Genomic DNA, 27721 nt, shown 5'->3' with positions numbered 1-27721 from the left:
ACAAGCACTGTAGGAGTTGTAGGACATTTAGTTTGACTCTGTTCCACAGATAAATGTTGTGAAAATAGAAGATCTACAAGCTCACAACGCCTTGCACTGCAAGGTGTTGTGAGCTTGTAGATCGGCTATTTTCACAATGCTGGTCTCTTTTTTATGTCTTATTTGACAATTTGGTAATATAGGCTAAATGTCTTAATTTAGCCATTAAAGGAGTAGTTCACCCCAAAATGACTTTTTTTCTATTGATTAGTCACGCCATGGAGACTTGAGTTCAATGATATTTCTTTTGTATTTGTCCCATTCCTAAGACAAAACATATAGTAAATGTACCCCCATTGATTCTGGATGGGGACCCAAATGCATGGGCCTGAATGGGGACCCAAATACAAGGCCCTCGAAGGGGACCCAAATGCATTTGAGTGAGAATCAATGGGGGTAAATTCACTTGACACTTGCCCCTAAATCTACCCCCAATGATTCTGACCCAAATGCATTTGGATCCCCATCCAGGGCTTATTTGGGTCCCCATCCAGAACCAATGGGGGTACATTTACTATAATCAATTTTTGTCTTAGGAATGTGATGAATACAAAATAATATATCATTGAACTCAAGTGTCCATGGGGTGACTAATCAATAGAAAAAAAACATTTTGGGGGTGAACTACTCCTTTAAACTATACCTTTAGACATGTGCAGATACCCTGTACATACACCTATACTGTATGTTGATTTGTTTACTGTTGAGTGAGAAAACAATGTTGCACATTAAGCTAATCACCTGGGGAACCCCTGGGGGTCCTGCCCCTCAGGTTGTGAACCACCGGTCTAGCACACAGTTACAGTTAGACAGGTTGGGTAGTGGCTTCTTCAACACACCACTCATCTGGTTGTGAAACTGTTTGTTGTGGAACTGTGAGCACAGACAATACTTTCACTGAGGATTTCAAATCAACTCCAACAAGCATTCAGGACAAAAATACATGTAGTTTGTGAAGTAAACTTCTAGGACTTTTCTCCCCCTCTGGACTGGATGTGTCCTTCATGTTAGAATCATTTAGAAAAGAGAGCAGAGTGATTCACTGCTGCTTTTCTCTTTTTACACTGTGACAGATCTATAGGATCAGATCCTTGTACTTCTTACACACAGAAACATAATGGTTCTTTAAAAGTCTACATGTACTCCTTACTATTGGTTGATGATGATGATGTTTATCAGTGGTTTAACGGTGTGTGTGTGTGTGTGTGTGTGTGTGTGTGTGTGTGTGTGTGTGTGTGTGTGTGTGTGTGTGTGTGTGGGTGTGTGTGTGGGTGTGTGTGTGGGTGTGTGTGTGTGTGCTGTGATGAATGAGTTCATCAGAATGAAAGCACATGTTAGATGTTTTGGAGATGAAGCCAGAGAGGCCAGACTGAGATGGTTTGGACATGTACAGAGGAGGGCTGTTCTTCACCCAACATTCCACAGGGGGGCACTAAACTATAATAACCTTCTCCAGCACCCCACAGGCCCTGGTGTTGCTCTGTCTGTGGCTGTAGGATCTGATCATTATTCTACTGTTGAAATGAATAGATTATAAATATTACTGTCTATAGCTATAGGATCATTATTCTACTGTTGAAATGAATGGATTATAAATATCACTGTCTATAGCTATAGGATCATTATTCTACTGTTGTAAAAGAGCAACAGTGAAATGAATGGATTATAAATATTACTGTCTATAGCTATAGGGTCATTATTCTACTGTTGAAATGAATGGATTATAAATATTACTGTCTATAGCTATAGGATCATTATTCTACTGTTGAAATGAATAGATTATACATATTACTGTCTATAGCTATAGGATCATTATTCTACTGTTGTAAAAGAGCAACAGTGAAATGAATGGATTATAGATATCACTGTGTGCATCAGTTTGTGACCTGTGACCTTTGTGTTTGACCTTCAGTGTGGATCCATTGTTGAGGAGTGGATCAGGATCCTGACCTTCACCTTCTATAGCAGACGGGCGGTGACCAGAGGGTAAGAATAACACCAACACCAACACTCTAAAACAAGTTGCTGAATGCACCTGAGACAAACACAAGAACATGAACATGCTTACATTATTGGAGACATGATAAATGACTGCACTGCAGGGTGCTCAGGGCATGGGAACAAGGTTATCTGTATTTAGACTATTTTGGTGTATCACATCTTTCATATTTAATGTTAATTAAAACAATAAACACTGCATACCTGCAGCAAGCAGCAGCACAATGCAGACACAGCCATAGCATGCCTAATGCCCAAGGGTTCCTGAACTATTCAGGCCACGACCCCTCAAAATAACCCTATTTGAACTGGGGACCCCCATAATAATCCTATTTGAACTGGGGACCCCCCCATAATAATCCTATTTGAACGGGGGACCCCCCCCCCCCCCCCCCCATAATAATCCTATTTGAACTGGGGACCCCCCCATAATAATCCTATTTGAACGGGGGACCCCCCCCCCCCCCCCCCATAATAATCCTATTTGAACTGGGGACCCCCAATAATAATCCTATTTGAACTGGGGACCCCCCCCCCAAAAAAAAATCCTATTTGAACTGGGGACCCCCCCATTATAATCCTATTTGAACTGGGGACCCCCCCATAATAATCCTATCTGAACTGGGGACCCCCCCATAACAATCCTATTTGAACTGGGGACCCCCCCATAATAATCCTATTTGAACTGCCCCACCCTGACAAGCTCTTGGAATTGTAGACATTACATTTAGTTTGACTCTATTCCACAGATAAATATTGTGAAAATATCAGAGCTTGTAGATCGGCTATTTTCACAATGTAATGTAATGCGCATTTCTTAGTGTGGGAACCACTGGGATAGGCTGCACATCACTTCATTAAGTTAGGAACTGCTAACTAAGATAACAAAGTGACTGCAATGCAGCCAAAAGGCAAGCACATCCAAGGCCAGTATAGGCTGGGTGCTGGACTAAGACAGTGTATTCTAATAGAAAATTCAAATTTACATCAATTTATGCTCCCAAAGAGTACGTTTACTTCACAAGTAAACGTACTCTTTGGGAGCATAAACTTTTATTTTTCTATTTGTAGGAACTTCTTCCTAGACGTGGGAAGTTGTCTTCCCTGCAGACACTATAAAATGTGACCGCATCGTACAACGCTGATGAAGGCTTGACGCTGAAACACGTACGTTGTGCTGTTTGCTCTGTGGCGTGCCATGCCAACTTGTAGATGTAAATTAAAGTGCCTTAAATGACAGTTCCGTGAGTGCTGGTATTCTCTTTTAGAGATGTTCTTGTAAAAGTTACTTTCCCAAAAAAATGGTCAGAGAGGTGGAGGAGATGAATTGGAGTCGTGCTTGCTTCCTTTGTGTAAAGATGCACATCCACACAGTGAATCCAATGTTTAATCATCTTCATTTTATTACTTGATAAAATGGACAATCTACCCTCCCTGTAACACCACTACATCAGGGGTCCTCACTGGTTTTCAGGCCAGGGACCCCCTAGCTGAGAGAGAACTGAAGCAGGGACCCCCTAGCTGAGAGAGAACTGAAGCAGGGACCCCTTAGCTGAGAGAGAACTGAAGCAGGGACCCCTTAGCTGAGAGAGAACTGAAGCAGGGACCCCTTAGCTGAGAGAGAACTGAAGCAGGGACCTCTTAGAGTCTAAGAGGTATACCTAAGGGGTCCCTGCTTCATCTCTTTCTCAGTCTAAGACTTAGACTGAGAAAGAGATGAAGCAGGGACCCCTTAGGTGAGAGAGAGCTGAAGCAGGGACCACTGGGTTGTCTATCACAAGGGTTCCCAAGCCTTGTCAGGCTGCAACCTCCCCAAAATAATCATATTTGAACTGGGGACCCCCCCCACCCCCCGACAAGCACTAGGAATTGTAGGAGTTGAGGCAGTAGATTTAGTTTGACTCTGTTCCACGGATAAGTATTGTGAAAAAAGCCGATCTACAAGCTCAAACGTCTCGCACTACGAGGCGTTGTGAGCTTGTAGATCGGCTATTTTCACACTGCTGGCCTCTTTCTTATGTATAATTTATGAACATGTACAGAGGAGAGACAGTGAGATGGTTTGGACATGTACAGAGGAGGGACAGTGAGATGGTTTGGACATGTACAGAGGAGAGACAGTGAGATGGTTTGGACATGTACAGAGGAGGGATAGAGTCATAATGAGATGGTTTGGACATTTACAGAGGAGGGACAGTGAGATGGGTTGGACATGTACAGAGGAGAGACAGTGAGATGGGTTGGACATGTACAGAGGAGGGATAGTGAGATGGTTTGGACATGTACAGAGGAGAGACAGTGAGATGGTTTGGACATGTACAGAGGAGGGACAGTGAGATGGTTTGGACATGTACAGAGGAGGGACAGTGAGATGGTTTGGACATGTACAGGAGAGGGACAGTGAGATGGTTTGGACATGTACAGAGGAGGGACGGTGAGATGGTTTGGACATGTACAGAGGAGGGACAGTGAGATGGTTTGGACATGTACAGAGGAGAGACAGTGAGATGGTTTGGACATGTACAGAGGAGGGACAGTGAGATGGTTTGGACATGTACAGAGGAGGGACAGTGAGATGGTTTGGACATGTACAGAGGAGGGATAGTGAGATGGTTTGGACATGTACAGAGGAGGGATAGTGAGATGGTTTGGACATGTACAGAGGAGGGATAGTGAGATGGTTTGGACATGTACAGAGGAGGGACAGTGAGATGGTTTGGACATGTACAGAGGAGAGACAGTGAGATGGTTTGGACATGTACAGAGGAGGGACAGTGAGATGGTTTGGACATGTACAGAGGAGGGACAGTGAGATGGTTTGGACATGTACAGGAGAGGGACAGTGAGATGGTTTGGACATGTACAGAGGAGGGACGGTGAGATGGTTTGGACATGTACAGAGGAGGGACAGTGAGATGGTTTGGACATGTACAGAGGAGAGACAGTGAGATGGTTTGGACATGTACAGAGGAGGGACAGTGAGATGGTTTGGACATGTACAGAGGAGGGACAGTGAGATGGTTTGGACATGTACAGAGGAGGGATAGTGAGATGGTTTGGACATGTACAGAGGAGGGATAGTGAGATGGTTTGGACATGTACAGAGGAGGGATAGTGAGTATATGGGTAGAAGGATGCTGAGGTTGGAACTTCCAGGCAGGAGGCCTAGAGGCAGACCAAAGAGGAGATTTATGGATGTTGTGAAAGAGGACATGAAGGGAGACAGTGCATAGTAAATGGCAGCAGGACGCTGATTATGACTTAATGTGAGTTAGTTGTTGAACTTCTTTGAACACAGGCGCACTTTAGAGTTACAATCTGAGTCACTCACAAAGGGCTGTTCTTCACCCAACATTCCACAGGGGGGCACTAAACTACAATAACCTTCCCCAGCACCCCACAGGCCCTGGTGTTGCTCTGTCTGTGGCTGTAGGATCTGATCATTATTCTACTGTTGAAATTAATGGATTATAAATATTACTGTCTATAGCTATAGGATCATTATTCTACTGTAGAAATGAATAGATTATAAATATTACTGTCTATAGCTATAGGATCATTATTCTACTGTTGAAATGAATAGATTATAAATATTACTGTCTATAGCTATAGGATCATTATTCTACTGTTGAAATGAATAGATTATAAATATTACTGTCTATAGCTATAGGATCATTATTCTACTGTTGTAAAAGAGCAACAGTGAAATGAATGGATTATAAATATTACTGTCTATAGCTATAGGATCTGATCATTATTCTACTGTTGAAATTAATGGATAATAAATATTACTGTCTATAGCTATAGGATCATTATTCTACTGTTGAAATGAATAGATTATAAATATTACTGTCTATAGCTATAGGATCATTATTCTACTGTTGAAATGAATAGATTATAAATATTACTGTCTATAGCTATAGGATCATTATTCTACTGTTGAAATGAATGGATTATAAATATCACTGTCTATAGCTATAGGATCATTATTCTACTGTTGAAATGAATAGATTATAAATATTACTGTCTGTAGCTATAGGATCATTATTCTACTGTTGTAAAAGAGCAACAGTGAAATGAATGGATTATAAATATCACTGTGTGCATCAGTTTGTGACCTGTGACCTTTGTGTTTGACCTTCAGTGTGGATCCATTGTTGAGGAGTGGATCAGGATCCTGACCTTCACCTTCTATAGCAGACGGGCGGTGACCAGAGGGTAAGAATAACACCAACACCAACACTCTAAAACAAGTTGCTGAATGCACCTGAGACAAATGGAACAATGGAACCACTGGGATATAGGCTACACACTACAGCACTTAAGCCTTGCACATCCACAAAGTAATCCAATGTTTAATCATCTTCATTTTGACTTGATCAAATGGCCAATCTATCCTCCCTGTACTAGTAAGGGACCCCCTAGCTGAGAGAGAGCTGAAACAGGGACCCCCTAGCTGATAGAGAGCTGAAGCAGGGACCCCCTAGCTGATACAGAGCTGAAACAGGGAGTCTGGACTTCGGCCTATAGGGAGTGAGTATGAGAAATCAGAAAATGACCTGGCCAAACTGCGTTTCAGTGATGAGTGAAACGCAGTCACTCCACTACATGTAGTGAATACAAATTAGTTGCAGATTAAATGTTGTCATAGATTTCATAGATGGCTTCACAGACTTGATCACAGTTCTATCATCAGTCTTGTGTAAAAGAGCTTGTAGATCTGCTATTTTTGAAAAGTCGTGAAAATGTGTACAAATCATTGAATATATGTCCTTTTAAGCGGACATGTGTAACTAAAATTTTTTGCTGGTCAACTTTAACGGAATACTTTGAGATGGGGGTCCGTGGAGATGGGGGTCCGTGGACAAATGCACTCGGTGCAGCGCTTTGAGCTTGTATATCTGCTATTTTTCAATAGTTAAAGCTCAAAATAATGAGTAATAATGCGTTCCCAGTCTAAATGGGTTAAACCACCTCCCCCTATCAAGAACATCTCTTCATGTTAATGTGTATTTTCAGATATTTAACCAATACTCAATAATCTGCTGCTCAATAATAAGGTCTACTCCCTTTCCCCTCTGCACCAAAACCACTTAGCCTTAAATAGACGATCTACAAGCTCACACGCTTGTAGATCGGCTATTGTCTGTGAATGTTCCCCCCGCAATGTTAATGTTATTTTTAGTTGTATGGTCAGTTGGAAATGTTATTAATTAATGTATTATTGATTTAGTTTTCCTGTAATAAGTATGTCTGCTCTCCTCCCAACAGACACCTCGGCTCTGGGAATACACTAACATCTCTCTACCACACATACACGCACGCACGCACGCACACACACACATACACACGCACACATACACACTACACAAAGAAACACAATGGAATTCCCTTTGACAGACGTTTATTAATATGCATTTGAGGCAATAAAGATGTCATGAAATCAAAACCCACCTTGTCGTGTTTTTGGATGACATAGGGTTAGTTAGGGTCATGTTTTTGACAGTATTATATTACAGTATGTTGTCATAGGATATGTTGTGTCATATGATATGAGTTTCTTTTACTATATTAATGGTTGTATTGAACGTAGTAAATTATGACGTGAAGGTTTTTATGTTGTAACAAAGACAATGGAATAGAAGTGGTTTAAATCTATTTTATGTAAGCCTCAAGTTAAACAGGCAGAATGCTGTCTAGAATCAGTTAAAAAAGTGAATGCAGTTGATAACTATGTGGTTCAGCTTATAATTGTTCATTAATGTGATACTGCATGCCATGAGTGATATTTTTTCAGTTAAACATTTACGTTTGGGGGTAGTATGACACTGTCTGAAACTGTATAGCCATTAATTAGTGTAATTAGTGTAATGTAAAGACCAAAATGAATGTAAAACCCCACGTTTGATTAGAAAATAACTTTTCTAGTTTTGGTAACTTATCAAATTACTCATAAATGGTAAATGGTGCATGTATATAGCACCTTTCTCCAAGGCGCTTTATGATGGAAAAAATAGAAACCACATTAATACATATGCGAATATTTAAATATTTGTATGTTTTGCTCTGCTGTTTCTTGCTTCGACTTCAAATATGACCAAAAATACCATTTAAGTGTGAAAGACCTGGTGGTGTAAAGGTAACACACAGGTCTCATAAGTGGAAGGTTGGGGGTTTGAATCCGGGTGTCAGCAGCTTCAACTTTTGTCCATAAGAGGAGTATAGCCCGCCTCCCTCAGGTGCTAGAGGCTTCAAATAAAAAAAAAGAAATGTTTTGTTTGCTTTTCCCCTTCTTCCCTGCCTTCCTTTCACTCCGCCAGCCTTTCTTCTCTTTCCGTCTCCGCCAGCCTGGGCCGTCACTTTTGGAATCTCGTTAGTGTCTGACATGTTCCAGTCTGATGTTTACAGTCTTTAACCATCTTTCGGGGATTTACCGATCGCTCTTTCACCATCTTTCGGGTTTCTCCATTTCACCATCTTTCACCATCTTTCGGGTTTCTCCATTTCACCGTCTTTCGGGTCTCTTCTTTACACAGTTTGCACTTTCACCATCTTTCGGGGGTTTCTTTGCATGATTTACCCATGTTCCTCATTCTGGGTTTTTATTCTTGAACCATTTTCAGCCTGTACCTTCACCATTGGTGAGGTTTGAACTCATAGTCTTTGATCTTTGAGGCATTTTTCTTAACCACTGCACCACGGGTTCATACTGAATCTGTTGTCTTGCATGTTTTTAAGTGAAAGATCAGAGGTAAAGGTAGCCAGGTAAAACTTCGGAAAATCCCTAATCTGGGATTGAACTAGGAACCTTCTGCTTGCTGGCCCAGTAACTTCTCCACCACACCACCATGGCTCATACAAGCTTTGTTCTCCTGCACAATTTCAAGGTTAAAGGTATAGGAACAAGGTAAAATATAAACAATATCTTTGACATCTGCCAGGTTTGAACTAGTGACCTCCTGGCCTTAAGGGTTTTCCATTAACCACTACTCTATGAATGTTTGCTCTAAATGTATTCCTTTGCACATTTTCACTATAAGATTAAATGAAGGCGCAAGAGTGAGATAAAAGCTAGAAGGATTCCTTGCTGGATTTGAACTAGGACCCTATGGATTACCAGTCAGGGATCTTACCACTGCACCACTGGAACTTGCAAAGTGCCTTCTTTCAAGGTTATATAAAGCTAAAAGAACTAAATGTAATACAGAGAAAATTCCATGCTGGTTTTGAACCCCAAACCTCCTGTTTACAAGGGCTGCATCTTAACCACTAGACTATTGAATCTGATGTCTAATCTATCCAATTTAGCAGATTTTAATCAAAGATGAAGCTACAAGAGCCAGGCAAAACATGGGAAATGTTCTTGCTGGTTTCAAATCAAGAACATCCTGATTATCCACTGCATCAAAAAGCCAAATAAAAAGAGGAAATAAAGAAAGATAGAATAAATAAACAACAAATGGATCTGCTTGTGGTAATGCAGGTTTAAACTTGAAGAAGACCCCCAGTGGATTTGAACCCAGGACCTTCAGATTGTAAGACCTGTACCTTAACCACTGCTCCACCATGTCTCAATCTGATCAGTTCATTTGTATGTTCTTGATTAAAAGAATAAAGGTAACGGGGCCAGATAAAACTGACAGAAAATTATTTACCAGGATCGAACCAACAACCTTTTGGTAGCAATGCCCATGTCATAACCACTCCTCCAACTATGGTGGTTAACGTTCAGTTGTGTCTCTTATATTTTTACTAAAAGATCAGAAGATGTGCATGAGTGATTTAAAAGGTGGAGAATATCTATGCTGGGTTTTACCAAGGAGTTTGTAGTTGCAAACTATATTTTTTACCATTGCACTCAACCACCAGGGTAAAACTTTAAATAACTTCATTGACCAAGGTTTGAACCAGTGACCTCTTGGCCAAGAGGCTTTAGCCTTAACCACTACTCTATGAAGATTGAAATTGGGTGTCTTCCTCTGCAAATTGTCACTAAAAGAATGGATAAAGGTGTAAGAGTAAGATAAAAGCATAAAGGATTCTTTGCTGGATTTGAACTAGGACCCTTCTGGTTACCAGTTAGGGATCTTACCGCTGCACCACTGGAACCTTAAAGTTGACTTCTTTCAAGTTTAAATAAAGCAAAAAAAACAACAAGATAAAATATGGAGAAAATCCCATGCTGGTTCTGAACCCGGAACCTCTTGTTTACAAAGTCTGCATCTTCACCACTAGACTATTTAATCTGATGTCTGCTCTGTCCAATTTTGCATTTTCTAATGGAAGATGAAGATACAAGAGCCAGGAAAAACATGGGAAAAGAACATCCTGATTATCCACTAAATCAAAAAGCCAAATTAAAAGAGGAAATAAAGAAAGATAGAATAAATAAACAACAAATGGTTCTGCTTGTGGTAATGCTGGTTCAAACTTGAAAAATATACCGACTGGAATTGAACCGAGGACCTTGAGTTTTTGAGGCCTGCACCTTAACCACTGCTCCACCATGTCTTGGGAAAATCCATCGCATGTTCTTCATTAAAAGATTTGATAGGGGTAACAGCGCCAGTTAAAACTGACAGAAATTCTTTACCAGGATTGAACCATCAATCTCCAGGCAGGAAAGCCCATATCATAACCACTACTCCAACAATGGTTGACTTTTTATTGTGTCTCTTGCACATTTTCACTAAAAGATCAGAAAAAGGTGCATGAGTAATGTAAAGGTGGAGCATATCTATGCTGGGTTTGAACCAAGGACTTTAAAGTTGCCAACTCTATGTTTTTACCATTGCACAGACTGTAATTTGCACCTCTTTTGGTCTCTTGTGTGTTCTTCAAGACTAGATAAATGTAAAATATCTAGGCATTTTAAATGCAATACTAAAATGTCCTTTGTTGGCAACAGGACACGCTTTTTGAGCTACAATTGGAACAATACAGAGGAGATCAGCATGATACCACGATGAGAGCCATGTGGAGTCAATCCGATTCAAACCAATTTTAGTACCACTTTGGCTCATGGTTCCAACTGAAATGAAAGGCAAGGCTTCGAACTAGTGAATGGGTTTTTTGGGGGCTGGAAGAGACACTGGGAAGACCAAGAAACAAGGGACAATAAATTCAAAATGTGAAATTCATGGTGGGGCACCTTGAAAGTGAGATTGATTTCACTAATTGTATTGAATCCAAAACCTTCTAGTATAATAAGTTGTACCCTGCCCATTTTTAAGCTGTCTAATTAATCAAGCATGCAAGAAATAGCGTTTCTTGTCATGATTACTCACAAACCAGGGTGGCTTTGTCAAAGGCTTTTAAGACATTTAAATAAATACTTTATGGAGTGTCAATGGATGAATTGAATGGGGAGAACACTTCCAGGACCCCACTGGAATGAGCCCAGGTGGTGCTTTAACTGTGATGCCTTCCGACATATGATAACATAGGTAGACAGGGCTGCTTCTCAATTAAGATGATCATAATTAATCATGATATGAACATGTGAGGTGATTGGTGAATGAGGACAACTAGCACTACATTACACACCAAAGGCTCAGGAGAGGTCAAAGGCCGCACTCAGACTGGAACGCACAAGTTGAGTGAGAGTTGTGTGGGGGAGGCGGGGGGCAGAGACAGCACAATGCATTGCGGATGGAAGTCGAGTGGTTTGAAGTCTAGTGCGAGTCGTGAGCAAGTTGGACGCAACCACACAACACCACACGACTCGCACTTGACTTCAAACCACTCGACTCCCATCCGGAATGCATTGCGCTGTGCCTGCCCCCCGCCTCCCCCACACGACACGCACTCGTTTTTGTGCCTTTAGGTCTGTAGCCGGCCAAAAGAAGTAAGTCTTCAATTGTCAGCCAAACCTGAAGCGTACCGCTGCCTTTTGGAAAGTTTCTACCCTACCATTGAATGGTTTCTGGGGCAACTTGATCTTTGTCCTGGGGTTTTCAGTCAGGGTTCGGTCAGCCTCCCTGTGTCAGCTGATCTGAGTGCACGGTGGGGTTGTAGGGTTCCATCAGGCTTTGAAGGTATGGAGGTATGGAGTCATGTGTCTGCACCACCATGGTTAATACTTAATCTGTTCTGTTGTGTGCTTTTCACTGAAAGATTAGATAAATGTTTATGAGTCAGGTAAAAAATAACAACATTCTAAGCTAGTCTTGAACCCAGAACCTCCTGGATGCTATGACTGTATTTTGACCAGTGTGCCACTGTGATGAACATTTAGTTTGTTCTATTATGTGCAAGACCACTTCCATGACAAATGACTGTATTATGTCCCTGTAAATATTTAAATGTTCACCTTTTTAAAATAGCCGATGTACAAGCTCACATCTTTGCCCACCCACATTGTGCCAGCCAGACCTGGCCAGTTGGTACATCCTGGCCATACACCGCTAGGGAGGAGTGGGTTCAGTGTTGCCTGCTTGGTTTTTTAAGGTGTTGCATGAATAACATTAGTCAAGGTAGCTTAATTTATACACACGTTTTATTAAAAGGGTAAATTACAAAATTGTGATCTTAACTGTCAGCTGAGGAATGTGGTGCCATCTTATGGATTCCTGTTTCAACGAAAGCTTCTTAAAAATATTTAAATATGCAATGAGACAAAAGAGCCAATCTTTTGAATGGCTCTTTTAAGTGAACCAGATCCATGGCTCTGGCTCACTTAAAAGAGCCATAAATTGCATCTCTATTTGGAAGTTTCTGGGGCAACTTGATCATTGTCCTGGGGTTTTCAGTGAGGGTTCCAAAAAAAAAAAAATATATATATATATATATATATATATATATATATATATATATATATATATATATATATATATATATATATAACATGCTTTGCTGGTCTTCGACCCTTAGACTTAATGCATGGGGTTTTTAGGGCTGGAAGAGACACTGGGAAGACCAAAAAACAAGAAACAAATGAAAACTTTGAAATAAGGTTATTCTCCACAAAACTGGCCGATAGTACGAAGGCAGGGCCTTTAGCCAATGAGGGAGCAGCATTCTTGGTGACATCACCACCAACACGTGTGACCTGATACATAAATAACAACAACACCCACGTTAAATCTTTTGTAGCTTTTGAAATATTTAACTTTAAGCACCCAATGCAGGGTTTGAGGGATTGAATGTAGGAGTCTAAAGCCTCGATCAGAGTCAGGTCCGCGGTGGAAGTGCGGTGTAGTCTTTTTGAGTCATAAAACTACAACGTTAACGCTCAAAAAGACTACACAGCACTACACCCCCGACTCTGATCGAGGCTTGAAGTCTCTATCAGAGTCCAGGGTGAAGAGCTATTCACTTCACCGCGGTGTAGTTTTCTAGCTATCACCTAAAAATACATAACAAAGCCTAGGTGATAGCTAGGAAACTACAACACGGTGAAGTGAATAGCTCTACACACCCTGGACTCTGATAGAGGCTTCAGAAGTAATGTTGGAGTGCCCGTTGGGAAGATCTTTATGCCCATATATGGTGTTCCATGCGAGGCCACACTGTTTGGTAGGGACAGTGTTTTTGGGCATGATGTTGGTGTAGTGGTTAGTGCACATGCCCTTCATGCAGAAGGTGAGTGGTTTGAAACCTGCTTAAGCCAATGTCAGTAAGGGGGAGAAGACAACAGCCAGCCCCATGCAACGTGACATCCTGTGAAATAAAATATCGACCAATGATCAAGAACGATGATACATGAAAGAAGAAGTATTTCTATTTATTACTATTTCAGTCCTTGGGTGACATCATTCAACTCTAAGGCCCGCTATTTCACAGTGGCAGGCACGTGCACACATAGACATCAAAGGGGGCTTGAGCCCCTGCCCTTTTTATCTGTCTGTAAAAAGTGCCCTCTCCAGACCATGAATGCAGTTTTTACTACGGTGAAAGAAATGCAAATGCTCCTATTTCCATGCCATACCTGAAAGCAGCGTTCAATAGTTGGTTCAGTGTGGTTATCAAGTACCCAAAATAGCCGACCTCTAAGCTCACAACACGTCGCAGCACGACGTGTTGTGAGCTTGGAGTCTGCTATTTCCACCAAAAGGCCCTTTTAGAAATGTCAGCCCCTGCCTCTCTAACATTCTCTGCACGTCCCTGTGGGCATGCACAACCTAGTCACCTAGCAATAATGAAGTTCACATTTTTCAAGTTTTTCCTTTGTTTTTTGGGTAGAAAATATTTTAATAAAATATTCTTTTTAAAAAGTCCAAGGCACAGTCTGTCGAAGACACAACAATAATAATTTACAAACGAGGACAAGGCAGCAGAAACTGCATCACCATTTTTTTTTTCATTTAGGTGTTTCAGAGAGAGATGACAAACTCCAGTTATTATAACAGATAAAAAGACCCTGCGCTTTTTTTCAGATCAATAATGTACATGAATGATGAATAAATGGATGAATGAAGAAATACATGTGAACATACTGCAAGTGAAAGAGCAAAAACAGAAATCCAATAAAACTGAATCAATGTCAATTTCCACTCATTCATAATGACTGTCCTGCTGAGAAATCAGCTTCCCTGTCAGAAGATATCATACAATGTTTCGTATCAAAATATACTGGGTTTGAATTATACATCATTTAAAAAGAGATTTTCTTGGTCTACTGAATAGTGAATGATGTATGAAAAATCACACCCAATGTGAAGTGAGCTGTGGTCGTGCTTGCATAACGTCATCAGACTAGGATTTGAGTCTAGGATGTACAGGGTGTGCTACACACACACGTTTTGCCATGGCAAAACGCTGAGGAAAAAGGCTACAGACACACGACGATGACATCAGTAGACAAACATGATGCTGAGTACACGCATTTTACTATGGCAAAACGCTGAGGAAAAAGGCTACAGACACACGCACAGTCACGTATAGGAGCGGTTTACCACCGCTCAAAAATGTACACACTTTGACATGATGACAGATGGTAAAATAACATAATAACAGGGTCAGGGTTCATGTTGATAGTGCTGCCACTGTTCTTCTGTTCAGTGATCCAGGCCAGGACAGAGAGTTAACATCCATGCACCTTAAACACTGTTCTTCTGTTCAGTGGTCCTGGGAAGGACAGAAAGTTAACATCCATCCACCTTAAACACTGTTCTTCTGTTCAGTGGTCCAGGGAAGGACAGAGAGTTAACATCCATCCACCTTAAACACTGTTCTTCTGTTCAGTGGTCCAGGGAAGGACAGAAAGTTAACATCCATCCACCTTAAACACTGTTCTTCTGTTCAGTGATCCAGGGAAGGACAGAGAGTTAACATCCATCCACCTTAAACACTGTTCTTCTGTTCAGTGGTCCAGGGAAGGACAGAGAGTTAACATCCATCCACCTTAAACACTGTTCTTCTGTTCAGTGGTCCAGGGAAGGACAGAAAGTTAACATCCATCCACCTTAAACAGGGAAGGACAGAAAGTTAACATCCATCCACCTTAAACACTGTTCTTCTGTTCAGTGGTCCAGGGAAGGACAGAAAGTTAACATCCATCCACCTTAAACACTGTTCTTCTGTTCAGTGGTCCAGGGAAGGACAGAAGGTTAACATCCATCCACCTTAAACAGGGAAGGACAGAAAGTTAACATCCATCCACCTTAAACACTGTTCTTCTGTTCAGTGGTCCAGGGACAGAAAGTTAACATCCATCCACCTTAAACAGGGAAGGACAGAGAGTTAACATCCATCCACCTTAAACACTGTTCTTCTGTTCAGTGATCCAGGGAAGGACAGAGAGTTAACATCCATCCACCTTAAATACTGTTCTTCTGTTCAGTGGTCCACCTTAAACACTGTTCTTCTGTTCAGTGGACAGAAAGTTAACATCCATCCACCTTAAACAGGGAAGGACAGAGAGTTAACATCCATCCACCTTAAACACTGTTCTTCTGTTCAGTGATCCAGGGAAGGACAGAGAGTTAACATCCATCCACCTTAAACACTGTTCTTCTGTTCAGTGGTCCACCTTAAACACTGTTCTTCTGTTCAGTGGTCCAGGGAAGGACAGAAAGTTAACATCCATCCACCTTAAACACTGTTCTTCTGTTCAGTGATCCAGGGAAGGACAGAGAGTTAACATCCATCCACCTTAAACACTGTTCTTCTGTTCAGTGGTCCACCTTAAACACTGTTCTTCTGTTCAATGGTCCAGGGAAGGACAGAAAGTTAACATCCATCCACCTTAAACACTGTTCTTCTGTTCAGTGGTCCAGGGAAGGACAGAAAGTTAACATCCATCCACCTTAAACACTGTTCTTCTGTTCAGTGGTCCAGGGAAGGACAGAAAGTTAACATCCATCCACCTTAAACAGCATTATTATTGAAGGACCCCCAAAATGACATGCATTTGGCCACGGACCCCCATCTCTTTTGGGCCTGTGGCCCCCTGACTATGACGAGTGGAGCTGTTAGAAGAACAGTCTCTGGCGGCGGCTCCGACGAGGCCCTCAGAAGACGTTGAAGACGTTAAAAAAAAACATTAGAAGGATTCAAAAGACACTTATAGAATCGAGTCAAAATTCAAATTTTCACGACTTTTCAAAAATAGCAGATCTACAAGCTCGCAGCGCTGTGAGCTTGTATATCTGCTATTTTTTAATAGTTAAAGCATAAAATAATGATACACTATAATGTAGTGTACCGTTCTGAATGGGTTATTGCGGCTCTAGTCTCGCGTAGCGAGACAACTATTCCACAATCTCTGCCTGCTATATAGAGTCTGGAACGGCAGCTCCCGAACGGCGAGTATCGGAAGTAGCCACTGCTGCACTGAACTGTAGTCCCACTGGAAACATAACAGAAACACAATAGCTCAGACAAAGTCATTCGAGCGGCCTATTCTTGTTATGGGTGTAAAGTTTAAGAAAACGTTTGAAAACATCACAGAGGTAACACCAATAACACCAGAGAAAGACGAAATAATGCCCCCCAAAAATGTTGAAAGGAGACATAACGCTTCCAGTAGGACATGTTATTGCTACTGCACCAAGGGAGCGGTTGCGTCACATCCGCTCTATCTCGCACTCATCGTTTCTATTTCCGTTTGCCAGACTGTTTAGTTTAGTTTAGTTTAGTTTATTTGATCATCTTTCACAGTGTGATACATTTTACAAATCATACCTCCACAAGAGAAAAAGAAAGACAAAACAAAACACTGGAGTGATCAAAGGGAATAGGCTGAAGCTATATAGCTTATAACTGCCTATCCTAAATACGTATCCTCCTTAGTTACAATAATGTTTAAAAAAGTAGTCAAAACAAAAAACAAACATCTCAAAACAACGCATGATGTCATAGGGATCTGCTTGGATCCCTATAATAACATGTTGTCTCTACAATATACCATTAAATTAGGTTTGTTGGATATAATATTATACTACTATACATTATACTGTGTTATACTATGGTAATGAACCATATTCGCTATGTCATACTATAATAGACAATACAACTGTTATAATAGAATATAATAACTATGTAATACTGTATTTGCTCAGGATGTAGAATTTTAGCCTTTTTTTAAATTGTACCATATTGTTAATTTGTTTGATCTCCTCTGTCAATCCATTCCAAATCTTAACCCCACAAACAGAAATGCACATACTACTACTACATACTGTATGCCGGGAGCATTTCCCAAATCGTGGAGGCAACAGTCTGGCCTCGCGAGACTATTGTGTCTCTGACGAGGCCCTCCTCCTCCTCCTCCTCCTGGCCTCAGAAGACGTTGAGGTAGGTGGTCCTGGAGTCCAGGCCCACGGCGTTGCGCGCCGTGCAGCGGTAGACGCCGGCGTCCCTGGGGTTCTGGATGACCAGCGCCCCCTGGGGGTGCAGGTACTTGTTGCCGTAGAGCCGCGGCTGCCCGCTGACGGCCAGCCGCGCCCGGTCGGGCGTCTCCCACGCCACCTCGGCCCGCGGCGTGCCCGACGCCGCGCAGTTCAGCTGCACAGCCACACCCCTCCTGGCGTACACCTGGTGGTAGAAAAGACTGTCAATATTATGTGCCTATGCTTAAAGGACAGCATCAGATGTCATATTTTTAAGGCTTTTTTTCATGTTTCTTAACCTCATTACACCCACAAAATCTGAACTTTCTGTCATACGTTTTTTTGACGTCATAAGAACTTTAAATAAATATATTGTTCATATTCACTCCACCTTTGTGGAAATTCAAATTCTATACCAAAGTATACACTTTAGAACAGGGGTCGTTTTCAGGCCAAGGACCCCTTAGTTGAGAGAGAGATGGGACCCCCACAACCTGTTCATAGATTCCATATAGTTTCATGCTTTGACGGCACAATCATCAGTGTATTTTGGATTCATGTCAATTTGTGTTTCAGATATTTAACCACTTGAACCGTCAATACTTAATAAACTTGACCTTTCACTCTGTACTTGGTCTGCTCTTTTTCCCCTCTACACCAAAGCTCTTTGCCGAAAATAGCTGTAGATCTGTTATTGTTGGCTAAAGTTTCTCAGAATATGGACGCTAGGGTTCAAGTGGTTAACTCTAAGGATGTCTCCAAGGTAGATTTTTGTATTTTATTTACTGTTTCATGAAAAAAAAAATTGTGGGGCCCACTTATCGATCAAAGAAACAAACACGTTGTGATTCAGTGTCAAAATCTTTTTTGTCAATCGGACAAATGGTTCCAGAGATAGAGCTGAATCAATCAGCTCTGCATCCTCATCCATTAGAATGAACACGCAATTTATCCAACAGCCACACGAGGGAGCCAACTCACAAACAGAGAAAAGCATCTCTCTGATCTCAGGTCATTTTTTTGTTTTTGTTCCCTTTGATCTAAAGACATCATTGGCACACTGGGACCTTTGAAATGAGTATTAGTCAATATAAAAAAGGAGAAGATTTGAAGGACCCCCTGTAGTAACTCTGAGGACCCCCTGTTGAAGACCCCTGTACTAAAGTAAGGTTTAAAAAGAAAAGAATCCTCTACCCACCACGCTGCCGGTGCTGCTGGTGATGCGGGGCAGGAAGGCCAGCACCGCCACGGTGGCCGAGAGCAGCGCGCCGCCGTACTCGTTGGCCACGCGGCAGGCGTAGGCGCTGCGGTCGTAGACGGACGCCTGGCGCACGGCCAGCGTGCCGTTGGCCAGCACGGCGTAGCGGCCGGCGCGCTGCGGACGGCCCAGCACCACGCCGCTGGGGAGGGTCCACGTCAGTCTGGGGGGACCAGGAGCCTCACCACCACCTGGGGAGGGTCCACGTCAGCTTGGGGAGACCAGGAGCCTCACCGTCGTCCTCTGACACCACGCAGTGGAGAAGCAGGTCCTCACCGCTCAGAACGCTGACCGCCGAGTCGTACCTGTAGGACCGGGTCAGAATTCAGAGATTGGCACACATTGACACAATTTTAGGAAAATAGCAGATCTGTGTCACTTTAGATTTCGAACCACTTTAACCATTATTTTGTGCTTTAACGATTTAAAAATAGCAGACCTACACGCTCACAGTGCGGCACTCGTGCGAGCTTGTAGGTCTGCTATTTTTGAAAAATCTTTAGCACTAGAGTAGGGTAGAGTCACTGGACACTTTACTGTGATACGGGTCACTTTTGTTTTACTTTACCTGTCTTTGCTATTTGAGTGTGAGAGTGTTTTTAGCAGGTCTCCTCGTACATACGGCAACGCTCTGTGGAGAAAACGGTGAGGTCCTGGGATATCGCTGTTACGTTTTGCTTTTTATAAAACGTTCATATGAAGCCTGATTAGGGCTTGAAATGATGTAGTGTCCATGTAGTTTCACTAGGTGGCGGTGACGTACGGATAGATGAGTATACTTCCTTGTTTACCATTCACCATGGTATTGTGGCTCACTGTGAGCTGCAGTAGGCTGTATGGAAGTGTATGCGAGCCATGACATCACATGTGTTGTCCTTTCTTGCGTTTCTGTTGTTCACGCGGTGACGCGAGGGGAGAGAGGAGTCAGCTTTTCCACCCAACTTCAAGATTGTTCCGTTTTTAACCTCTGAAAATGCCGTTGTCGTCTGAACGGAAGGCCTAGCTGACTTTTCCTTTTGCGGAATTCCCGTTGCAAAAACGCAGTGTGAACGGCGCCTCAAGTCCGACTGTATCAAAAAGACAACAGGGTTAAGGCTGACCGAAGCTTGTGATTGGCTGCACGGAGGCGACGAAAGTCGTGGTGGGGGCGGAGATAGCCTACACCTAAACCTTAACCTTAACCCTAACCTCAGTAACGCTAACGCTGGTGAATGCTAACCTGGTGAGATGCTATAACCTGCCGCCGCTGGTGAATGCTAACCTGGTGAAATGTTTGGATACATTTAGCTTTTAGTCACAGTCTTTTGAATGGCATTTCGTTTAGTTTTAGTCGGCGGTTCTCAAACTCTTTTCATGTCAAGGACCCCCAGGATGTATTTGACCGCCGAAACATTTTTGTTTTTACAATATTTCTAAAATAGCAGATCAACATGCTCGCAGCGGCACTCGGTGCGACGCTGTGAGCTTGTATATCTGCTATTTTTCAATAGATAAGGCAAATGGCATGGAGGGTTAAACCATAGTGATATTAATACATTGCAAATAATGAGGCCTCGCCCTTTAGGGCGTTTACGTAGTTTGTCAGTGAAAAAAGTTAAGAGTGGACGGACATTTTTCCGTCACAGTTTTAGTGGGCGTTAACGGACATCGCACCTGTTGCTGATGTGTGGCTTCCTCCCGGGCGCCAGCGTGACGGCAGCATTTCAATCACTTGACTTTTCATTACAACAATAAAACGTTGCAGTGATTCAATCCATTCATCTCAAGTCAACTCATTCAATTCAACAATAAAAGTTAAATTATAATGCAGCGTTTCAATTATTCAATTGCTTTAAATAGCAAATGTAAACCAATCCATTTAACTGCAACACATTTCAACAACATTGCTTCAACAGTGTCTAAAGTTGCATTCAAATAAACATTTACCTGCCATGCAGCTTTCAAACAAATGGCTCTTCCTGCTCTCACTGTGGCCTTATGGGAAGTTAGTGGGCGTCAACTCTCCACTACAGTGAAATCTTAAAGTGACGCCACCTGGTCTGAGGCCCTAAGCTAGATGCAGAATAGATAAGACCCACATTTAGAATTACCTGGTCTGATGCCCTAAGCTAGATGCAGAATAGATAAGACCCACATTTAGAATGACCTGGTCTGAGGCCCTAAGCTAGATGCAGAATAGATAAGACCCACATTTAGAATTACCTGGTCTGAGGCCCTAAGCTAGATGCAGAATATATAAGACCCACATTTAGAATGACCTGATCTGAGGCCCTAAGCTAGATGCAGAATAGATAGGACCCACATTTAGAATGACCTTGTCTGAGGCCCTAAGCTAGATGCAGAATAGATAAGACCAACATTTAGAATCAACATTTTTAACTAAAATCTTTGCTTTTGGGGGTCCCCGGAACAACATATTTTGAGGTGGGGGTCCGTGGCCAAATACATAACATGTTGGGGGTCCTTGACATGACAAAGTTTGAGAACCACTGAAATAGCAAACATACAACCATGATATAGCAGACAGGGGCGTCACAAGGGGGGGAAGTGGGACTGAGTTACTAGGGCCCAAGGTGGAGGGGCCTTAATTATCTTATACTGTAGCTATTGAAAAATAGCAGATATACAAGCTCACAGTGTGCCACTGCGAGTGCCGTGCTGCAAGCTTGTAGATCTGCTATTTTTGAAAAGTAGAGAAAATGTGTGCAAATCTTATGTGTTTATTAAAGTGAACATTTGTAACTCAAATGTTGCTTCTAGGGGGTCCCTGGAACTAAATATTTTGAGATGGGGGTTTGTGGCCAAATACATATAATTTTTGGGGGTCCTTCACATGAAATAGTTTGTCCTATATATATATCTTTTTTTCTTTTTTCTTTTTTTCAAAAAAATTGGAAGGATTTGAAATATTCAATACTTGCACACATTTTCACATCTAAAGAATAATAGCAGATCTTGTATATCTGCTATTTTTCAATAGTTAAAGCACAAAAATAATGCGTAATGATGCGTTCCCTGTCTAAATGGGTTAAACCCCCTCCTCCACCTATGAAGAACATTCTTGTTCCCCTGATCACCACCCAGACACACCGATCAATACTGTGGTTTTTCTATAGTGTCATCATAGCCCTGCGCAGGTAGCTGTGAGGATTTTCTTCTCTACTAAAGACTTGGGAGACAAGGGGAACCTCCGTATGATCACTCTCAGAACATCATAAGCATTTAACACCCAGCATCCATACTGTGGGAAAAGCTTTCCCGACAATAACAGAAAAGCCCTCGTCCCCAGTTAAAATATGATTATTTTGGGGCCTGAAAAGGTTGAGAACCACTGCTCTAGCCTATCTCTATCCCTCAGCTCAAAGCATGTATCAACAGAATAATGTTTTGTGTGTGTGTGTGTGTGTGTGTGTGTGTGTGTGTGTGTGTGTGTGTGTGTGTGTGTGTGTGTGCGTGCGCGCGCTGCACTGTGTGTAATTTGGTTTGGTTCCATTTGTACACTCTCAGAGTTACAGACCTGTAAGGGTCCATTTGGTTCCATTTGTACACTTTGAATTACAGACCTGTACGGTCCATTTGGTTCCATTTGTACACTCTCAGAGTTACAGACCTGTAAGGGTCCATTTGGTTCCATTTTTACACTCTCAGAGTTACAGACCTGCAAGGGTCCATTTGGTTCCATTTGTACACTCTCAGAGTTACAGACCTGTAAGGGTCCATTTGGTTCCATTCATACACTCTCAGAGTTACAGACCTGTAAGGGTCCATTTCGTTCCATTTGTACACTCTCAGAGTTACAGACCTGTAAGGGTCCATTTCGTTCCATTTGTACACTCTCAGAGTTACAGACCTGTAAGGGTCTTTTATAGGGGTGTAACGTAACATGTTTATGGATATAAATAAGTAAACACAGTGATTATCTGCCAAATACATGGACATTGTATATTGACAAACCTGCACCTTGACATGAACACAGAGATTACAAACATTTATTGATAGACCAGTGTAGCTATATGGAAAGGAAAAGTAATTAAACCCTCTTTTAATTTGTTCTTCTTAAAAATGCTAAATACAATGCACAAGTAGGTAGTATCAATACACTCGATTCTTTGCACTGCCGATTCGATACGATACAAAATAAAACGATACGATTCAATTTTTAGCTGTTTTCATTTCAATATACTTCTATTTTTTAAGTTAAAAACGATATTTCGATACAGTTACTATATCGTTACACCCCTAGTCTTTTATGTCTTCATTGATAGGACAGTATGCTGACAGGAAAAGAGAGATGGGAGTGACACACAAGATCATCAGGATGGGGATTCAAACCCGCGACACACTGTCAATCATTAGAGCCTATGTGGTATTCACCTGGACCGCTAGGCCAACAGGCACCCCAGTCCAAAAAAGCTTTAGCTGGAGAACCTGAAGAGAAATTTGACCTGCGACCCAAACTAGTGAAAATAGCTGATCTACAAGCTCATAACACTTGTATGTAGATCTGCCATTTTCACCACATAATTAAAAGTGAAAACAGACGTTCTGCATAATAGGTACTTTTTCTGTTGGTACTTTAAGTACATTTTGAGGCCAATACCATAATTGTACTTTTACCCAAGTAAATGTCTAATTCTGGACTTTTACTTGTAACAGAGTAATCCTACTTTTATGTAAGTAAAACATTTGAGTACTTTTACCACCACTGTTTGATGATGCCAATGCTTTTGTACTTTTACTCAAGTAAAACTTTGTATAAAGTACTTTTACTTATAACATGTAACAGTATTTCTACATGGTGGCCTTGCTTTACTGTAACATGTAGTAACATGCAGATCTTTATGTATCCAAGAAAATGTAGCTTTTTGTGTCTAAAAATGTCCTCAACATTATTAAACTATAGAAGCCAAAGTAGTGAAAAATAATCATTATATTCACCCTGATTCATCAATCCTGGTTGTGTGTTTGCGTATACATCAGGGGTTCCCAAACTGTTTTGGCTCGGGGCCAACCCCTAACCCTAACCCTAACCCTATAAATATATATACCCTATATACCCTAACCCTAACCCTATAAATATATATACCCTATATACCCTAACCCTAACCCTAACCCTATAAATATTTTTTTAATCCGAGGCACCCCTATATTATGATATTCATAATTTTCACTCCCAGCACCTTATATTTATAGCATATTTTAGTGATTATGTTGCGAGGAAAACAACATAATAGCCATTTTGGTTGGAAAATAATGTTGTACTTGAAGTTTAAAAAAAATCTAAATATTATCAAATTATCCCGCGACTGCCGTTGCGGCACCCCAGGGTGCCCCGTCACCCACTTTGAAAACCCCTGTTATACATATGTGTGTAAGAACATATAAAAACAACACACACTCAGTGTAGTTCCATGTAAAAGATTTTAATGATCAAAGTTTTGGACAAGTTGTCTTCATCAGGGTGTTGATGTACAAATATTTACAGTGATTTTAACCTCATGAACCCTGGTCTCTGTTTAGGACAAGTTATCACACTGTTACTGTACATTCAGAAATAGTGAAAATAGCAGATCTACAAGCTCACAACATGAACAGTGGTTCACAATCTTTGTAATTTCAAGGAACCCCAATAACTCTGAGAGTGTACAAATGGAACCAAATAGACCTGTAAGGGTCCATTTGGTTCCATTTGTACACTCTCAGAGTTACAGACCTGTAAGGGTCCATTTGGTTCCGTTTGTACACTCTCAGAGTTACAGACCTGTAAGGGTCCATTTGGTTCCGTTTGTACACTCTCAGAGTTACAGACCTGTAAGGGTCCATTTGGTTCCATTTGTACACTCAGAGTTACAGACCTGTAAGGGTCCATTTGGTTCCATTTGTACACTCTCAGAGTTACAGACCTGTAAGGGTCCATTTGGTTCCGTTTGTACACTCTCAGAGTTACAGACCTGTAAGGGTCCATTTGGTTCCGTTTGTACACTCTCAGAGTTACAGACCTGTAAGGGTCCATTTGGTTCCGTTTGTACACTCTCAGAGTTACAGACCTGTAAGGGTCCATTTGGTTCCATTTGTACACTCTCAGAGTTACAGACCTGTATGGGTCCATTTGGTTCCATTTGGACACTCAGAGTTCCAGACATTTAAAGGTCCATTTAGAACCTCCTCAAGGGATCCTGAGGGTCCCTGGACCACACTTTGAGAACCACTGGTGTAGAACATTGGTCCATATATGGGCGTGTGTTTACAAACATTCAAAACTATTCAGAAATAGTGAAAATATCGGAGCTACAAGCTCACCAGGCGTAGAGCATTGGTCCATATGGCAGTGTGTTTTAAAAAATGTTAAACAAATTTGAAAGACATTTAAAAACAACAGATCTACAAGCTCACAACGCGTCACATCGTGCCGCGTTGTGAGCTTGTAGATCTGATATTTTCAAAAGCCCAAACCATAAAATCATGCATATCTGGTTAATGATCAACAATAGTATTTTTAATTAATAACATGAAATACATTCTGCAAAACGAGTACTTTTACTTTTGCTACTTGAGTATATTTTGACACTAATAATTTTGAACAAGTAGAATTCAGAACGCTGGTAACAGTTGTTTCTACATTGTGGTATTTCTACTTTTACTCAAGTCCAAAATATATGAGTACTTCTACCAGCACTGCAGCACCTGACCCCCCCCCCCTCTCTCTCTCTTTCTCTCTCTCTCTCTCTGTCTTTCCGTCCGTCCGTCTGTTCATCCGTTCGTCTGTCCGTCCTCCCCCCCCCCCCCCTCTCTCTCTGTCTGTCTGTCCGCCCCCCTCTCTCCCTCCCTCTCGTCTGTCCGTCCGTCCGTCCGTCCGTCCGTCCGTCGCCCCTCCCTCCCCCCCCTCTCCGTTCATCCGTTTGTTTGTCTGTCCGTCCTCCCCCCCCCTTTCTCTCTCTCTCTCTCTCTCTCTCTCTCTCTCTCTCTCTCTGTCTGTCTTTCCATTCGTCCGCCCCCCCCCCCCCTCTCTCTCTCTGTCTATCTCACCTCCCCGTCTGTCTGTCTGTCTGCCCCCCCTCCTCTCTGTCTGTCTGTCTGTCTGTCTGTCTGTCTGTCTGTCTGCCCCCCTCTCTCTCCCTCCCTCCCACCGGCCGGCCGTCCCTCCCTCCCTCCCCCCTCTCTCTCCGTTCATCCGTTTGTTCGTCCGTCCGTCCACCCCCCCCCCCCCCCCTCTCTCTCTCTCTCTCTCTCTCTCTCTCTCTCTCTCTCTCTCTCTCTCTCTCTACCACATCTTACACAGCTCTGCTGTACCTCCATAACCATTAACATATATCCCTGCATACAGAGGTTGTGTGAAGGTGGTGTGAACTGTATGGAGGAGGGTCATGGTGTCAGTAACACTGTAAAATGACAGAGTCCCTGCACTGTGATCCAGGTACACCCCCACTCTGCCTCTGGAGGGACAACGTCCTGACACTGCAGTATCAACATTGTTGTGTCTGAACGAGTAGCTTCCATCAGAGCAAAGTAAACACCATGACTTGCTATTGTTTCCAAACACTGACTCTTCACCCTGTCTGTTGATGTCTTTATAACAGACTGCTATACGGACATACACTCCACTCCATTCCACTTCCCAGTAGGACCTCCCACCTTCACACAGACTCTCTTTACTCAACACCTGAGGATAAGGGGTGAATCTCTCTGGATGAGCAGGGTAACCTTGGCGTTGTCCTGTATAAGTCACCTTTCTGTCCTCCTCTGACAGGGAGAGGCAGTTGCTCACTGTGTTCACATCCAGTGAGAGTGAACAGGAATCTGTGAGAAAACACATGACAAAACATCACAACTAATTAAAACCTCATCAATATTATTATTGTTGTTTATAGAGTTTACAGTTGTATTGTCACCGTTGTGGGGGGGGGGGGGGGCATTACTACATTAACCCTTTAAAACCTGAGGCTGAGAGGAGAGGAGAGGAGAGGAGAGGAGAGACTCATTGTGCTCACTAAGCTGAAACTATAATGCCCGCCCACCTGCATCACAACAGCCAGCCGTTTGTTTTGGACATGCGACATTATAGACCCCCAACAACAGATCATTATGGTCTGTTGGTGCTGTTTAGGCTCCAATAACATTTCGTTTTTATTTGTTATATCTTTTTGATGGCATGTGGATTATTTTCTGACTGCCACTCAGTCTGCCCCTGCCTGATAGCTAGCAGGCTACTTGGATGTAGAGAGGATAACAGAGTCATATACAGGTATGTACAGTTGTGCATTAGATTTACACAGAATGCCACAACGCCACTAAACACAGGTATTATTGTGTCTAGAATGCCTGATTTCATTGTATTTGGACATCTTTGATCCAATGACAGCCAAAGCTAAAAAAAATAGCGTATTAGCATCGCCTGTTTAAAGTGCCATTTATGCATGAATTAGTCATTTCTGACATAGGCAAACCAATCGTTTTGATGGCCAGGTAACCTGTTAATATATGGGGATTATAGAGGATTCGTTTTTAGATCATCTGATATCTGATTTGAATGTGTACAGGGCTGTACAGGGCTGACTGATAGTTAGCTAGCTGGAGCTAGCTAGCAGCTCAGTTTTATATGTTTATTCATTATAACCTGACAGGACAGCTAGGCTATTTAACATGACAATGCTTG

The 27721-nt window shown here is 42.1% G+C and overlaps 1 protein-coding gene across 1 annotated transcript in view; it reads right to left on the bottom strand.

Annotated features, from left to right (window-relative positions):
• Positions 1 to 17760: 17760 nt before the first annotated feature.
• LOC308309379 (protein NLRC3-like) overlaps positions 17761 to 27721 on the bottom strand; it is a gene marked incomplete at both ends in the record, with an annotated part of 28640 nt that continues 18679 nt past the window's right edge. Inside the window, 6 exons of the mRNA XM_080754927.1 lie at positions 17761 to 18015; positions 19009 to 19259; positions 19303 to 19373; positions 26334 to 26415; positions 26701 to 26865; positions 27004 to 27009. Coding sequence (XP_080611053.1) covers positions 17761 to 18015; positions 19009 to 19259; positions 19303 to 19373; positions 26334 to 26415; positions 26701 to 26865; positions 27004 to 27009 — 830 coding nt within the window. The remainder of the gene's footprint in view (positions 18016 to 19008; positions 19260 to 19302; positions 19374 to 26333; positions 26416 to 26700; positions 26866 to 27003; positions 27010 to 27721) is intronic.

This window comes from Nannobrachium achirus (genome assembly GCF_963921795.1).
Source record: "Nannobrachium achirus genome assembly, chromosome: 24".
NCBI lineage: Eukaryota > Metazoa > Chordata > Actinopteri > Myctophiformes > Myctophidae > Nannobrachium > Nannobrachium achirus.
This window is presented reverse-complemented; position numbering and strand designations above follow the sequence as displayed.